Source organism: Ictidomys tridecemlineatus, chromosome 3, assembly GCF_052094955.1.
Source record: "Ictidomys tridecemlineatus isolate mIctTri1 chromosome 3, mIctTri1.hap1, whole genome shotgun sequence".
Taxonomy (NCBI): Eukaryota; Metazoa; Chordata; class Mammalia; order Rodentia; family Sciuridae; genus Ictidomys; species Ictidomys tridecemlineatus.
In genome coordinates this window covers 62,996,487-63,013,096 of record NC_135479.1, presented here as the reverse complement: position 1 = coordinate 63,013,096, position 16,610 = coordinate 62,996,487, and the positions used below count along the sequence as shown (strand labels likewise).

Below are 16,610 nucleotides of genomic sequence, written 5' to 3'. Positions count from 1 at the left end.
GTGTGCCTCCAGCCTGCTTGCTCTGGGCAGGGGTGACTGGCCTCCCTGTGCAACTCTGGGACCTGAAGTAAGACACAGAAAGACCTATAGCACCTGACCCTAGAGTTCTCAGGCAGGCTGTGACGGCCTTGTGGCTGCTACCATCAGTGGCTATCTGTGCTTAGTGCTTAGGGATTTTCGTGGCCTGGCAGCTGGGCAGCAGGGAGAGGGACAGGGCATTCCTGGCGGCTACCCCAGCACAGCCCTGAGGCAGCCCCTGATGAAAGGCAAGTGGTCTGACCTGGCAGGCCCCCCAAACAGTCAGAGCAAACGCCACAGAGGCCACCCAGGAACAGTTTGTTCAAGTATTTATTTATTGTGGATTACTTTACATGCAAGAACCCAAACTAGAGAGATGGTATCTGGAAGGAGAGCCAGTGGGGCAGGTGGATGCTCCAGTGTCCCTCTGAGACTTTCGATCACTGACCCGCCCTCCAGAACCAGCTCTGCCCACAGAAACACAGGACAGTGACAAGAACACCAGACTTCTGGAACGAGGGGACAAAGGACTCAACACATTCCTCTTCTGAAACAGTCACAAATTAAGTGCAAACTTCAGGAAATAAAGATCCATCCCCCATTCTCCAGGAGAACCTGGAGATTTGGGACACTGTGACAAAATCAGTCATGATGCAGTGGTTGACAGCTGCTCCGGAGTCTGGTGGCCACAGGGGAGCCTGGCCTGGATCCCCATGGACAGCAGGGCTGGAGACGGGCCTGGGAAAGGCAGGTACTACAGGGCCCGAGCATCTTTGGGGTGGGAACATTCCTTGGGTGAGGGAGAGTGGCTGTTTCCCTGTGTGGCTGAGCAGGAGGAGGAGCCCAGATGTCTCATCAGCAGGCTGACAACAGACCATGGAGTCTCGCAGGCCCCACCTGGTAGTGCAAGAGGCTAAGAGCCAGCACTTCTCCCTAGGGCTCTTCCCCAGCTGCCAGGGGGTTGACCTGGCTCTTAGGAGGCCCATGGCCCACCCTGAACCATCCAGAACCACCCTGGGCTCCAGTTGGAGGGGCATTTGCAGTGACAGGAAGGAGGGACAGGAATGGGGTATGGAGGAAGGCAGGAAGGGAGGAAGGACAGGAGCACTACAGCCGGGCCTGCAGAGCCCTGGCCATCACTCTGAGCTGAGAACACCACGGAGTGCCCAATTCTCACCTCCTAAGGGGCTGCAGTAACAGCACAGGCCCCAAGACCATGGGTGGGAGAGGAGGAAGGACAGTGAGCCAAGGCACGGTCACTCACAGAGGGGCTGACAGACAGACGGGAGGACAGACATAGACAATCATTTTTCCCTCTGACCTGGGCTGACAACAAGCCCTTTCACTTCTGAAACCCCGTGTCCCACGACTATTGGTCATTCTCAGTCTGGCCACAGTCCAGCTGCTGTGTGCCTGGGCAGGGACCACTCTGCAGCAGGCAGGCCAGAGCCTGCCACATGGGGGTCAAACTGCATATAGTGCCATTTACTGTTGTCCGCTGGCCAAAAAGGTAGGCAGGAGGAAACAGTTAGTCTTCACATCTCAGCACACAATGAGCACAAAAAAGGTTAAACACGTCCCCAAGAAAATATTTTGACAAAATAAATATTTTAACCTATAATCAGATATAATTAGTGCTTATGAGGAATCCCAGCAATAATTTAGTGTAATTAAGTACATACTGTATCTGTGATTTCTAACACTTCTGGAGGCTGGTGGCTTGCCAGGGTCCAGCGTTCCCACCACCAGGGCTCTGCTCCCTGCCCTAAGCAGGTGACCTCAGGACTGTGCTCCCCAGATGGCAGGGGTAAGTGGGAGCCAGAGGTCTCAGATAACACCCCTGCAAGAGCTGAGCAGTGCGTCCTTCAGGGCACCTGCCTGTACATGCTCCCAGGGCAGGCCTCAGGCCTGTGTCCCCTCTGCCTCCTGACAGGATGTAGGAGCAGGAGATCTCTGAGTCACCAGCTCCAGGCCACAAAGGCAGGGGACCTTTGTCTGCACACTAGAGGACTCCTGCTGGCCCACAGGGGTCCTTCACCAGCTGCTGCCATAGGGCTGCCAAACCTCTCCAACCTGTACCAACCAGCTGGAGCTGGATTTGGGGGACAGCTTTGGACATAGGACTTTGCTGGGGACCCCAGGATGTCATTTATCTCAGTCTCACTCACTTCAAAAAGAGTTCCCTCTTTCTCTCTGCACCCTCCTCAAGGCAGGAGGCTGCTGGACCTGGCTGCCATCACCTGTGGCTCCGGCAGGCTGGCCAAGGTGGGCTCTGACCCCCAGACTATTCCAAAGAGCTGAGACCTCTGGGCCACCCCAGTTACCTTCTCTTCAGCTTGACTCAAGCCAGCCTCCTTTTGAAGTTTTATACCTAAGCAGGCCTCAGGAGCTCTGCCCTTGAGAGGTGCTGCGAGGGGCGTGTGCTGACCAACGGCCAGGGAGCAGAGAGTGAAAGAGGGACATGGGCTCCAAGGAGGAGAGGGCTGGGAGCTCTGAGGAGGGGCTTCCTGGGTGTCTCCACAGAACTAGGCTGAGCATGGGGTTCTGGGGTGGGGCTGTTCCTGCTACTCCTCAGCAGGGCCCTTACTGCAGACCTGGCCCTAAATGCTTCCCAGAGCCTGGTCACTGTCCCTGTGCCTGTGCAGCTGGCTTCCTTTCCCTGCTGGGGCTGGTGCTCTGGCGGTGACAGGTGCATCCTCTGGGCCATCCTGTCAAATGGGAAGGAAAGGTTGTCAGCAGGACCAGGGCTTGGGTAGCGCTGTGAGTTCATGGCCAAGAGACACGCCAGCAAGGACAGGAGCAGGTGTCACCAGCCCCCATTTTCTTAGCCCCAGGCTGACAGCTTTCAAGGTCTGTTTGGGAGAGACTGCAAATTAGTGGCTGGGGGGACATGTGCAGTGGGAGGAAGTCAGCCTGTCAGGACAGCTTGGGGAGGAGGCCAAGGCCCATGCCAGGGACCTTCATGTTATTCTGGCCACTGGGTCATGTGGAACCTCCAGGCACTGTGCAGTGCTGTCTGCTGATGGCTCTGGAGGTAGGGTGTGGAGGACACTCAGGCCAGGCCAGAGCCCCAAGCATGGAGTGTAGAAAACCCACGTAACTTCCAAGCAGTCAGAGCAGTGCCTCCTACAAGAGCCTCCTGCACACCCCGGAGCCAAAGTATGTGGGTGTGAGTGTGCAGGATATGCGGAGGGGGGGTCTGGTTCATGGTAATGCTACCTGATCAGCGTGCCACATGGCCATTGTGTACAGGTTGCATGTTGCCCTCCTGACTTTGAGCCACAGGTCCTTCTGGGGCCAGTTAGAGCCAAGCTCAGCTGCTCAGCCATCTGGGGCACAAGGCCTGGGCCAGCAGGTGACTGATGGAGAGAGGGTCAAGGGCATGAAAGCCACATGTGGGTGCCCCATAGACCCACTCTAAAGTGCCAAGGTGCCACAAGGTGACATACAGTCAAAGGACAGAGACTGAGCCTGTAAGTACAACCAACTGAGCCCTGTTCTTCCAGAGGCAGTGCCACAAAGCCCTTTCTGGAAGAGGGGGCAGCATGCCTGAGGGAAGCCACCGGGCCATGCAGAGGCAGGGCACATGTGGCAGGCAGAGGCCTGACCCTCTTCTCCATGGGCAGGTGATGGGGAGACAGTCCATGGGATCTGCTCAGGAACAGTGTCATGGGGGCTCCCCCACTGGGGCCAGGCCACTGGCTCTTCCTGGGAGAACACACAGCCAGCCAGTCAGGGAAGCCTGGTAGGCGGGGAGCAGGGCCTCACTGCAGCCTCTGTCCCACCACTTGGAGAAAGAGTGGTGAAAGCTGGCCCTGACTAGGGAATGCCTGGGAACAAACAGTGGTGTTTCCATGGAGACACGGGTGTGCAAAGGAGCGGGTCAGGGGTAGGGAGGAGTGGCCAGTGCCCAGGGTCCACTGGGGGAGCAAGCGGTAACCTGCCATGGTGGAGGCAAACTGCAGAACAGCTCACAGGGCGAAGAGGGCATCCTCTGACCGCTCTGGCTTCTTCCGGCCAGAAGGGTTTGAGGCTGGGGTGGGGGCCTCCACAGGGGGTGAGGGGAGGTCAGGAACCATCTCAGCAGCTTTGGCTCTTTCTTCCAGGAACTTATCAAATTCTGTAATACAAACCAAGGCAAGGGCCCGGGTTGGTGGAGGGTATAGCCCACCTGTTCCCTGGAGTTCATTCCACTTCTCCCTGTAGGTGTCTCCCCACCTGCACCCCAATGCCTCCCAGCTTCAGCCTGAACGAAACTGTGGGGCCACCAGTTGGGAGGGGAGGGGGGTGGTAGGGGGAGCAGCCAGAGCATGGGTGCTTCTAGGGACCAGCCCCAGGGATCCTCCCCACTCCCTCACCTGTTTCTCCCCTGCCTTCTGAAGACAAGTAGGGGCGGGAAGGGCTACATGCATTGCACTGTGGGGAAAGATGGGGAGAGGGCTCCGTGAAGGCCTGTGAGTTGGAAAACAGCGCATACCCCCTCTAATCCTCACCTCCATTGGCACTGGAGGCAGGGCAGGCAGAGTCAGTGAACTCCTCCTTAGACTCGGCAGAGAACACCTGCCCTACCTCACCAGAAACAGGAAGGGGCTAAAGAGCCACTAGGGAAGGGGGTTACCCAGCACAGAGGGCAGGTCTTCGAGGTGCTCGGCGTGGGCCATCTGACCACAAGAGCAGGGGCAAGAGGGGCATGGACTGGGTTGTGCCCCAGGGTGGGTGTGCCCACTGTTCACCAGCCCTGTGACCTTCTGAAAGTCATGTTCTTCCTGACCTCTGTTTCCCTTAAAGATGGGGAAAATGACACTCTCTGCATCTGCATGAGACTGGACTGGACCAAGCCCCCACGCAGGCAGTGGCTCAGGGCCTGGCACCCACAGGGACTCTGACAACAGAGGCTCATGGTGATTGTGCCAAAGCCTGGGGCAGGAACAACAGAGGGTGGGGGGTTGCAAGGCCACTGGCTGGGCCTACCTTCACTTGTGACTCCCTCTTCCAGGTCATCGCCCTTCTGTGGGAAGAGCAGAGAGAGCAGCATTAGGGCTTGGTGGTCCCCACTTTGACTGCCCAGCCACCTCTGCCCACCTGTAGCCAAACCCAGGAGAGTACTGCCCAGGGCAGCCCAAGGGAAACTTTCTGATTTCCCTGTTTCCAGATTTCTATAATAGCAAAATACTGCTCTTTCTGAAGAAGCATTAAAAAAAAAAAAAAAAAAAAGCAAAACCAAAAAGCTAAATAAATTGTAGGTTTCGATTTCCCAGAAGGGCCAGAAAGAAAAATCCAAAACTGGTGCGGGGTGGGTCCTGGCCTGGGACAAGAAGGGCAGGCCTCACCCACTGACATCCTTTAGGCTCTGGGGAGAGACAGGGGTGGCCACAGGAGACTGAGCAGGAGGTGCACTGGAGTCCCCATATGTGCCCCTCTACACAGGGTACCTGCTGCCAGGGTACCCGTGCAGGGGTTCTAGGAAGGCCCTGTCCATACCAACAGCTGGAAGCTGCACAGAGCCTGGATAGCCCCCGGCCTGGCACTCAGGAGGTGCTGTGGCCGTGGAGGCTGTCCCCTGTGAAGTGTCCTGAAACCTCCTGGGGCTGCACAACCTTCTCCCCACAGCCCAGGTCCATCCCAGCTGCTGGCTTTGAGGGGGCCGTGGAGGCTGTGCACACATGAAAACGGAAGCACATCACACTTGATTGTGTCTGGGAACACTGCACATGCTAAGGCCTCATCAGGAAGGAGGCCAATGAAGAGTGAGAACCCCACCCTGGGTTAGGAGGCCTGGGTCCTTTCCCATTCCTGCCACTGACCTGTTCTGTAGCCTTGCTGGACAGGTCCCTTCCCCTCTCTGGACCCGGGGGGTCCCCCTTGTAAGGGCCTTAGCCCTTCCTTCTTTGCTTCTGTGAGGGAAGGTATTTCTTTCCCAGGCATCCCCTTCAGAAAGATGTTGTGGGGCCTCTTCTTCCTCCCCTGGCCCCTGGGTGGCTGCCTCCCTTGGCAGTGTCTTGGAAAGCCTGGCCTCCCAGGGAGGAAGCAGTGAGAACCTCAATCTGAGGCCTGCTGTCCTCCTGTAGGAGGTGGCTGAGTCATCAGCCACGGCCACCAGGCTGACCCTGAGATTAAAGCACCAAAGAGGTTATGCTGCTCTGGGGAGAAGATCCCCCAACAAGGAGACAGCCAGGAGGAAGAGATAAGGTCTCCAGGTCTGCCAGAGTCCCGCCAGCCCATGACCCTGGGAAAGGCACTTCCCAGGGCTGCTGAGGACCAAAGAGCTTTGTAGGGAACAAAGGGAGGGATCTGTTACCACTTTCAGATTCACAACAACCTCAGCTTCTCACTCGGTTTCATAGATTGGAGACAATGGCTTTTGGGGGAGGGGTTCTTGTCTTTTATTTATTTATATATATTTTTAGCTGTAGAGGGACACAGTACCTTTATTTTATTTATTTTCATGTGGCACTGAGGATTGAATCTAGTGCCTCACATGTGCTAGGCCAGTGCTCTACCCCTGAGCTACAGGTGCAGCCCTAAGTGGGGGAGGGGTTTTTAAATCCAAAATACTAGAAGATATCCCGAAGGGGGATGATTGTCATTTTAAAACGACCCTATTCATCTGTGTGCATATTTCATAATTTAAGAAAAAAAATAAAAGAGGGCTGGGGATATAGCTCAGTGGGTAGAGTACTTGCCTTGCATGCCCAAGGCCCTGGGTTCAATCCCCAGCACCACACACACACACACACACACAAAAAAAAAAAAAAAAAAGGAAAAAAGAAAAAGAAATGAGGGCTGGGGCGTAGCTTAGAGGTACAGTGTATGCTTAGCATGTACAAGGCCACGTATCCCAACCCAACACTGCCAAAATAAAAATAATAATGAAAAATAATAATAAAAAGGAAAATCCCCAAAACAAAACAAAACAAAACAATACTCTCTCAAAATTCCCCTCAGGGCTGGGGTTGGGGTTCAGGGGTGGAGTGCTTGCCTAGCATGCATGAGGCACTGGGTTCAATCCTCAGCACCACATAAAAATATATGAAATAAAGATATTGTGTCCATCTACGACTAAAAAGTGTTAAAAAAAAAAAAAACTCCCCTTAGCATGCACACACCTTCGAAATTGAAATAAAAACTGGGGAGGAGACAGGTGCCTGTTGGGAGCCGGCTGTTCTCATGGTGGGGTAGTGTGCCAGCTGAGGACCTGTCCACACTGCAGGACTGTGCCCTGAGCTGCTACCTGTCACAGCAGCCGCCCAGGCCTGGTGCTGGCTGTAGGCGCCACCCTGGCCTAGGTTACGTTGGAGAGCAAGCTAAGCTGAGATGAATGGGGGCTACAGCACCCCTGTCTACCCTGACCTCCCTCCTCCACCCACCCTGATGGTGGCGCAGCCCCTGAGGCCTGTCCTCAGAAGAGCCTCTGCCTGGCCACACCCCACACACAAAATAAAAAGTCGAGTCTCACCAGGTCCGTCCTGAGCCACACCTCAATGTCGTCCATGACAGAGGGCTGCGCAACGGGGATCTATGGAGGCGGCAAGCAGCGGGGCAGGCAGCCCCACACAGCCAGGCGAGAGAAGACAGAACACCGGAACAAAGTAAATCGTCAAAGCAACCCCAAACAAAACCAAAACATACACGAGGAAAAAAAAAAAAAAAAAACAACTGGCATGGCACGCACGGGCAGCACAGGGCAGCCACATATGAAATGGCAGGTGAGGAAAGCAATGAGGTGGCAAATTATAAGAAGCAGGGCTAACTGGCAGGGGCCAGCGGCAGGGAAGGTGGCAGTACGCGTTCTTGAAATGGATAACTTTTTGACTACGGGTGTGTGCCCTTCAATCATAGGGGCTCTTGGACTTGGAATGCAGAGCACCTTGTGATCTCAGGAACGTGCTGGTGCTGCAGGTTGATTCTGAGCTAACTGGACGTGACTGCAGGAGAATGACTGCTCTCGGTCAAGCCTGATCCAGGGAGTGACTTGAGGAGCCAGGAGTGGGTTCCTGATGCCACAGGGAGGTGTGTGGCGGCCTGACTGGAGCAGGATGCAGGGCAGGGCAGTTCCGTCCCAGAAGACACCTGGGGTGCTGTCTACGCTGCCAAACGTGTTGCAGAATGCATCTGGGTGCATTCCTGAGTGGAAAGGGAGAGCAGGGGGGCGTGTGCTCCGTCAGCCTAGATGCGGCCTGGTTGACAGAGGTAGGCATGCTTTGCAACCAACGGAAATACAGTCCAAGCCAGAGCTTTGATGACAAAAGGGACCATGGAGCTTTAGTCTTCTTTGTGTCTCTTTATGAGGAAAAGAAATCACATAGCAGCCCTGAACTCAACAGCCTCCTTTAGTCTCATCCTTTCTTCATAGCTTTCAATGGCTGTCTGTGCTTCAGTAGTCAATGAAAAGAAGTTTGCTGAGGACTGGGGAGCAGAGCAGCCAGGGTGCCAGGGAGGTGACAGAGCTCCCCAAGAAACCTCACAAGTGCCTGAGCAGTCAGTAGGCCTGGGCCACCCAGGCCAAGGGCACTAAAGGCAGATTCTGAAAAATATGTGTGGCTAAAAATATTAAAGCTGTTGTCAGGTATGATGTGATAAGAAGAAGGTAACCTTTAACCCCCTAGAAGCCACGTTCATGAAACATTGGCTCCCAGCCTAGACAAGTGGGGTGATGACCCTTAATCAGGGTGACCTGCCTCCTTATCTCCCTGGGCCTGGGCTGTACTCTCCAGGGGACTCATTTGCCAGCTCACTCTTTTTAGAAAAAAAAAAATCAGTACTATGTCTATAGCTGGCTACACCCCAATGTCATGATCCAGAGTTAGAATAAAGTTAAAATAAGCAATAGGAAGACTGCTTCAGCATTAACCAAGTGTAAAACTAACAGCAAAGGAAAAAAATAAAGAACTTGTATCACTAGCCTTGATGTGATAATTTCAGTCCCAGAGGCTGACACTGGTTGCCTTTTGGGGAGGCTGGATACACACTGAGCAGGTGTCTGCAGTGTCACGAGAGTGCTTCACTCCCTTCCCCAGTGAGCCTGGCTGACCCCTGGCTCCAGGTCATGCTATGCCCTAAGTTCAACCCAACATGGGGAGCCCCATGAGCATCTTCAGAAAGGCCAGAGCTAACCTCTGACCACAGTAGGGAGTTTCTCTCTATGTTGCCATGTTGGTCCTTAGACTTACTTGGGGACTTCAGATTGTTGAACTGAAAAAATTCCAGGGCATTCTTATCACCCTGACATGAATCCTAGGGACAGAAAACATGTGATTACTCACTTGGGGTGGGGGCATGAATGCCTAAGATGGGCACCCACCTTCCCCATCAAAGAGCAGCAGGGCCCAGCAGGTGCCACCTGCTATGTGATGCTGGCTGGTAGGCCTTCTGCCTTGACATGTTCCTGGAACAGGAGATGCCAAATTTTCATGATCTGGATGCCTGTAAGTCAGAATACCTGGCTTGGGGAGGACACATGCCATGCCAAGTCCCCAATCAAGTCAGCAGCTTTCCCAAAGAGAAAAATCAACCTACAACAGCTACCAGAGCACACACAGGCACTTTTATATATGTATCCAGCCTCAATCCACCTAGAAGAGATTGAGACTTCATGGACTGAGCTTTTTTTTTCATTTCCTTCCTTCTTTGTGCTGAGAATGGAACCCAGGACCTCATACCTAAAGCTAGGCAAACATTCTACCACTGAACTTTTCAATGTTTTACCAAAGCTTGGAAAAAGCCATTTAGAGTCATGGGCCTAGCTGGGTATAGTGGCACTTGTCCATATTCCAGCAAGTCAGGAGGCTGAGGCAGGAGGATCTCAAGTTTGGGGCCAGCCTGAGCAATTCAGCAAGAACCTGTCTCAAAATAAGAAATAAAAAGGGCTAGGGACATAGTGCAGTGGTAGAGTACCCCTAGGTTCAATTCTTAGCACTGCAAAAAAAAATTCATTGAGCTTAAAATATTTTTTCTTATAATTTTTTGTTGTTGTTGTTATTGTTGTTGTTACTAGTAAAACATAGAGAGCAGAGGGTGTAGCTCAGTGGTACAACACCTGTCTAGCATGCGTGAGGCCCTGGGTTCCATTCCTAGACCCGTAAAAATAAATAAATCCCTTGAGCTTTGGGTCATGTTACAATTTTCTTTGAGGATTAATTTTGAGAACCAGTACACTCAGAAAGTAAATGCTGGCATCTGAGAAATTCCTCATCCCTTAAAAAAAAAAAATTCCTCACAAGCTGGATCATGGAGATCCTGCTGTTTCCTTTTCTAGATGTGTCTGAGGGAGTCAGATTTGTGTCTATAGAATGGTGGCCTCCAGACCAAATCCTAGGAGCCTGAGCAGGAAAGTGCGGGCAGCAGGTAGGGCTGGGCTCCCAGCTGGGCTGCAGATCTTTCTGGTATCTGGTCTTGGGGAGACTCTTTGGACCTGTTTCTTCAGCCTTTTCTTTTTCTTTTTTTTTTTTTTTGTACCAGGTATGGAACCAGGGGCACTTAACCACTGAGCCACAACTCTAGCCCTTTTTAGTTTTTGAGACAGGGTCTCCCTAAGCTGCTTAGGGTCTCACTAAGTTGCTCAGGCTGGCCTTGAATTTGCGATCCTCCTACCTCAACCTATAGAGTTGCTGGGATTACATGCATGCGCCACCATACCTGGCTTCTTCTGTCCTAAGAAGACTCAGAAGTTTGGGTGGAGAGGTCAAAGTAAGGGCTTGGGCAAAGCATGGCCTCAGCTATTTCACCTGAGAAATAGGGTGACTGCCAGGTGGTACTTGGTTTTCAACACTCATGACTCAGGACCTCCTACGTTCCAGATTGACCTTTTATTTTCTAATTCAGACATCCAGGGAGGTTGGATTATCGGGAATGACTGTACAGTGAAAGGCACTGGGCCTCAGAGCATGAAGCACCGAGGGGCCAGGTGTTGTTTATCAATGAGATTACTTAATGTAAGGCAGGGGTTGACTTTGTGTTTGGAAGCAAAACATTAGCTATCTAAACTAAGTAGCTCGAGTACTCCAACAGGGCCAAGGTCCTGTAGGTGCTATCGCCCCCAGACTAAACAGTATACTGTCAAGAAAATATGAACTCCAGAGGTTGACAGGGAGAGGAAGCTGCTGTCTTAAGGCTGGGGTGTGTGTGTGTGGAGGGGGGGGGTATGACGAGGGAAGAAGCACTGCACCAAGTCTTAGGGGATTCTGTGTCTCTGCCCTGTGGCTTCACTCATGTCACCAGGTCCCTGGGAGGCCTCAGCATCCTCATCTGCCAAATGGGGGGCTGGCCCAGGAGGTCCCTAAGAAGACTGTTAGCTCTTAAAAGGCCATGGTTTTAGCATCTTCTTGGTCTGATCCAAGGGGTCTGAAGAAGAGTGTGCACTAAACAAGGGAGACAGAGAGGAAGGAAAGACTATACAGAAAAGGAAAAAAAAAAAAAAACAACCAGAGGAGCTACCCTAGGACATCCTCCCACAGAGACCAAGACCTTTGTTAAGCTAACCCCTGTGAGGACTGGCAGGCTGGGCTGGCAGGGCCAAGGCACTGCTTATGCCAGTCCTGCCAGTCTTCAGAGTCTGAAGAGAAAAGGCCTCTGGGGTGCCAGGGCAGGAGGGCTGTCCTGTGTGGGCTGACTCTCATCTGGAGCTGAAGGAAGAGGCAGCTCTTCTTTAGGAGTCAGAGAAGGAGGAGAGGTGTTCCCAACTGCTTAGCTACAGTCAGCACTCTGTAACTTCTGGTGTGTCGTGTTTGGGGGTCTCCCAGGGCTACTGATCATCTGTCCTGAGTGGGAGGGGCCTTTAGGGCTCCAATCCCAAGGTAGGCTTCTGCAACAGCAGTCTCTTTTTAACTAACCTGCTTCTGGACTTGCTCTGACTTATATTTATTCACACCAGGGCATCTTCCTGGCTGCATCCTGCAAATGGGAGACATCCCTAGCTGATCACCAGCCAGGCAAAGCAGAAAGATGCAAGGACCCAGGGGTAGGGGAAAGGGGAGGGAGCCCTGGCTCATGCCAGAGCTCATTTCTTTTCAACTGGCAATGAATCTGGCATGGTTAACTAACTTTTTTGTTGGAAATCCCTACACCTGAAGTCCCAGGAGAAAGAGGCCCTGGTGAGGCTCTCCTTTGCAGCTTCTCATAGTCCCAAGACCACAAAGAGACATACCCACCCAACTTTCAATGCAATAGGAGCAAGTCTGCAGCTCAGGTGTGCTACTTCCAGAGGAGCTGTGAGACTCTTCCCACAACACTGCAACCAAAAGGAATGGGAGGAATAGTCTGAAAAGCCTCGAGTCAAACTCAACAGTACAAAAAGTTTCCATGTAAAGAATTTGTACTCAGAAGGTTTCGAAAGACTCAGAGTTTCTACACTATGTGGAATAAGGCAAAGCAATTAATATACATTGTTTTAAAGGAAAAAAATAACTGCAGGCAGGCAGGTGAGACACCAGGTTAGCTGTTAGTTGGGTTTGCTTCTGGGAAGTCAGAAACTGGAGCTCTATATGGGGACAGGGCAGAGGCAGGTGCCACAGCCAGCTGCCAAGGACATAGTCAGGGTAGTTTGGGAGGGCAGTATCCTTTTTTACAGGATTAGTAGGCACAAGGGCACATGAGCTCCATCTTCCCAATTTGGACAATGGAATAGATATGGTCTTCTAGGAAGCCTGGGCCCCCATGTGACCCAGGGCTCAGCCTGTCCCTAAAGAAGCAAATGAGGCCAGACCAGCCCATCTCTAGGAATGGCCTTGGAGGTTGATGCAGGAATTGCCTACTCACTCAGGGAAGGAGTGGATGGTGGCTGTGCACACATCACAGCCCAGGCTCACACCCATGGCTCTTTGTGGCCTCCTGCTGGCCCAAGGCCATGCTCAGGCAGGTACTCCACACTGCCTGCAATCTGGAACCTGCTGATCCTGTCTGGGCCCCTCCCCTGGTGAAAGGCCAGCCTGTTGCCCGGGGTGGCCATGCACCTTCCCCATGCCAACCAGCTTTCCTTCTCTACCTTCTCTCCTCTGGCCCTACCACATGGACCCAGAGCTTTGGCCACTATATTGGAAGTGAAATGGTCACACTGAGGCAAGTGGCCTAAAATGAGGTCACCCTCTCTCCATGCACCAGAAAAGCTCTTACTACATGAGACCAGTGTTTATTTATTTTTAATTTTTTTTTTTTGTACTGGAGATTGAACGCAGGGGCACTCTACCACTGAGCTTCATTCCTAGCACTTTTCATTTTTTATTTTGAGAGGAGCCTCACTAAGATGCTGAGGATGGCCTTGAACTTATTATCCTCCTGCCTCAGCCTCCTGAGTTGCTGAGATTACAGGCATGTGCCACTGTACCCAGCCTAACTGGTTTTATATAAGCTCCCCATCATTTTCTTTTCTTTTCACTCTGTTCCTACTGGGTGCATTTCTGTGAGAGGTCTCAAGTTCTTTGGGGAAACTTGGAGGACATAAATAACTATAGCATACAAGTCCACCAAATCGAGGCCTGCCAGATTTCCAGGCACTAAACTCTAGCAGGGCCTTCTCTGAAGGGCCAGATGCATCAGGTCTGCTCCTTCAGAACCAGCTCCTCCTAAGCAAAGGCCACGGTGTCTTGTGCTCATCTTGGAAAAATGAATACTGCCAAGAGCTCCAGAGACAAAGGAAGGAAAAGCCCTCCCCTCACTCCTGCTACTGTCACAGACCCAGAAGGCCCAGGGACATGGGCCTCAGCAGAGAACCAGAGAAGGTACTTCTGGGACTGGAGGTCTGTGGTCTAAGGAGATTAGACAAAGACAGGAGGGGAAATTTGGCACCCCCGTCTGAAGGAGCGAGCATGGCCTTGTCCTGTTGGATCACAAGGGGCCTGCAGGTGGCAAGAGGAAGGCATCGACTGTTACACAGGTAAAGGGCTGGGGTGGACAGCGGACTCGGCTCAGTTGTGGCTCCTCACCATTCCTTGGGTCATGAGCCAGCTGTCTATAGGCTCCAGGTCAGAGTCCCCACCTTTCCCTCTCTGCTGGGCCGAGGACAGAAAAGTCCCAGAAAGAAAAGTCACGGCAAGCCCCATAATAAAGAAGTCAGATAAAGAAGTCACAGTACATATTATGGAAACAGGAAAGTCACTGCTCAGACTTGATTGTCACATAAGGAAATATAACCTGATACCCCCAATCCCCACCTCTGGCATGTCCCTCTTACCTGCCTGGAAGAGAAAAGAAAAGTTTAGTAGCCATGAATCCCAACGGGATTACAAATACTCATGCCAACTACTCCTGGGCACTTGGAAAATCCCTGTGAGCCCTACTGCCTTTTTTAAATGATAAAAACATTTAAAGGGAGACACTGAATGATGGGGTCTTACTTATGGTGGCAAGGCTGCACAACATTCTTCCCATCTTCATTGTGTTCTGCATTTCTCCCTTGGCCCAGTTTTTATTTCTAAGACAGCATGGCCTAGGATGGGACAAGGTAGCCTGCAGTGATGTGTGTGTACACACAGTGCCAACATGTGCCCTGCTGCCTTGTCACTGAGGCTGAGCCTTGCCCCAGTGAGCAGTAAGCATGAAAAGCAGTCTGCCTACCACCACGTGGAAAAGGCATGAGTCATCAAGACCTTTGAAAACAGGGAGTCGGTCCAAACCCCGCACACCCAGAGGGTGAAGGGCAAGAGGGTGGGGAGTCACCCCCATCTTCTGGACTCAGACTCAGGCCCAGGGAACTGCTAAAAGCAGGGGTGTGCAGGACGCTTGCTGGCATGGACTGGGCAGGCCCTGGAACTAGAGCTGAGGAAACAGGCATGGTCAGACAGGGAGGCACCCCCACACACACCCAGGAAGGATGACAAAAGGCCTCCAGCCTGGTTCTCTAGTGCCCTGCCTGGATTAGGTTAGGAGGATGTGAGGGGAACTGAGAAAGAACCACCACCACTGCATGGATTGGGGTATCTTAAGGGTTGGGTGGCTTCTGTGAGAGGGAAGGGTGTTGAGAATCTGAGGCAACCAACTGGCTCTTCTGCGCCCCCTTGTGGCCAGTGCAGAGGGACACATGTCTTCAGATAAAGTTGGCTGGACCAGCTGGGAGGAATTCCTTCCCCTAAGGGACAAATATAGATGCCAGGCGGCTGCCATGCTGCCTGACTGGGCCCATTTGGACAGGGGTTGCAGGAGGCTAAGAACTATCACTTGAGAAGCAAAGAGCCTTTTGCAAACCTTGCTGTCCAGTGGACGAGTGGGCACTGCCCTCTTTTAGCTCAGCTGGGGACCCTGACAGGAGTTCCAGCTGTTATAGGCAGATGTCCCAAGAGCCCTCCTCCTTCCTCTCCCTGTAAATGGCATGCATTCACACACATTTCTTAGCCAGGCTCAAAAGAGAAAAATCTCTGGAGAAGCACTAGACATAAATCCTTTCCCCTTCAGTAATCTGAAATCTTACAGGGCTCATGCAAATGTCATGCTGCACTTCAAAGTGCCTCCGCTGTCTCAGGCTCTGCTCCTCCCAAACCCAGAGCTTTCCGGGAAACCCTCCCAAACATTCCTGACCCTCCAGTTCTCCATTTAATTCCTGAACCTCAAATGCTTTCCCCAGAGCTAGCACTGCTTGTCTAGGGTAGCTACCAGTGGTCACCAGAGGGATGGCCTAGATTAGTATTTACCTTCCACGAAAGGGCCGTTATTTTGGCAGCACATGTCCCAACCCAGGAACCAAAACACGCAGGGAGAGGCCTGTACTCCAAGCATTTGGGTCACCTCAGTAGGAGGAACAGGCTCTGGAGTCGGACATTCCTAGGATGGGGATGGCTATGTGCAGCCCGCACTCTGGGTGTCCTTTGGCTTATCTACCACCTCCCTGGGCCTGTTTCCTCTTCAGTATCATGAGTATAATGGGAGCGTCACTTCACAGGGCGAGGAAACACTAATGAGGCACTGCCTGGTGGCACACAGGTTCCTCGGGTCTCTCCCCCAGTGCGTCCCTGCTATTTACACAAGCCAATTTCTGCTGAATTGATCATCCAGCTTTACCAAAATGTCAACTTTCTCTCTAGAAGGCTGGACAGAAAAACAGAGTTGAAGACCTACCACTTCTGAGCTCTGTTTCCGACTGTCTAGTGCAGAAGCGAGTCCTCCGACAGCCTGGGGGTCCTCATAGGTGACCCTGGGGATGAAGTAGCACAGGCACAGTGAGTTCCCCCAGGAGTCGTGGGGGCAGGGCGGTGATCTTCAATCACTCTCCATCTCACAGCACCTTCCTCAGGTGTGACCCTGGCTTTGGGCAGAGGTTGAGGGTTCATGTCCGACTCCCTGCAGCTGGAGTAAGCAAGCTTAGCTCCAGAGTGAGCTCATAAACTCCTCTGGGACCTGGAAGACTGTGCATTTCAACATCCTTCTCCTGAATAACAACACTGGGGCCTCTCTGAAGCTCACTCAGGGGCAGGATGTCAGAGTGCTCTAAAACTCCTCAGGAGGGGCCAGGTAGAGACAAAGCAATATTAGCTCTTATTTTATAAGCAGCAGTCTGCCTTTAAGCTAAAAAGAAGGCTCAAAGCATGTTCCCTGCCTCCCTGAGATGCAGGGGGTTGTCTATTTTGGAACCAACTCCCCCAATTCCATATGGCTCATTCTTGCCAGAG

At 52.5% G+C, this 16,610-nt stretch overlaps 1 protein-coding gene across 15 annotated transcripts in view; it reads right to left on the bottom strand.

The window, feature by feature from the left end:
- Window positions 1-334: 334 nt before the first annotated feature.
- Window positions 335-16,610, bottom strand: part of Tom1l2 (target of myb1 like 2 membrane trafficking protein) — a 118,617-nt gene continuing 102,341 nt past the window's right edge. For 7 of the 15 annotated variants that reach the window (XM_013364806.4, XM_021736016.3, XM_078043021.1 and 4 more), the window contains 5 exons: window positions 16,060-16,135; window positions 13,935-14,000; window positions 7,475-7,534; window positions 4,990-5,026; window positions 335-4,138 (listed from right to left, as the gene is read on the bottom strand). In XM_013364806.4, the coding sequence (XP_013220260.1) occupies window positions 3,990-4,138; window positions 4,990-5,026; window positions 7,475-7,534; window positions 13,935-14,000; window positions 16,060-16,135 (388 nt within the window). In that variant the 3' untranslated portion in view covers window positions 335-3,989. Of the gene's footprint in view, window positions 4,139-4,989; window positions 5,027-7,474; window positions 7,535-9,188; window positions 9,253-13,934; window positions 14,001-16,059; window positions 16,136-16,610 lie in introns of all 15 variants that reach the window. The other 8 variants (XM_005339457.5, XM_040269639.2, XM_078043022.1 and 5 more) reach the window with 5 other exon arrangements.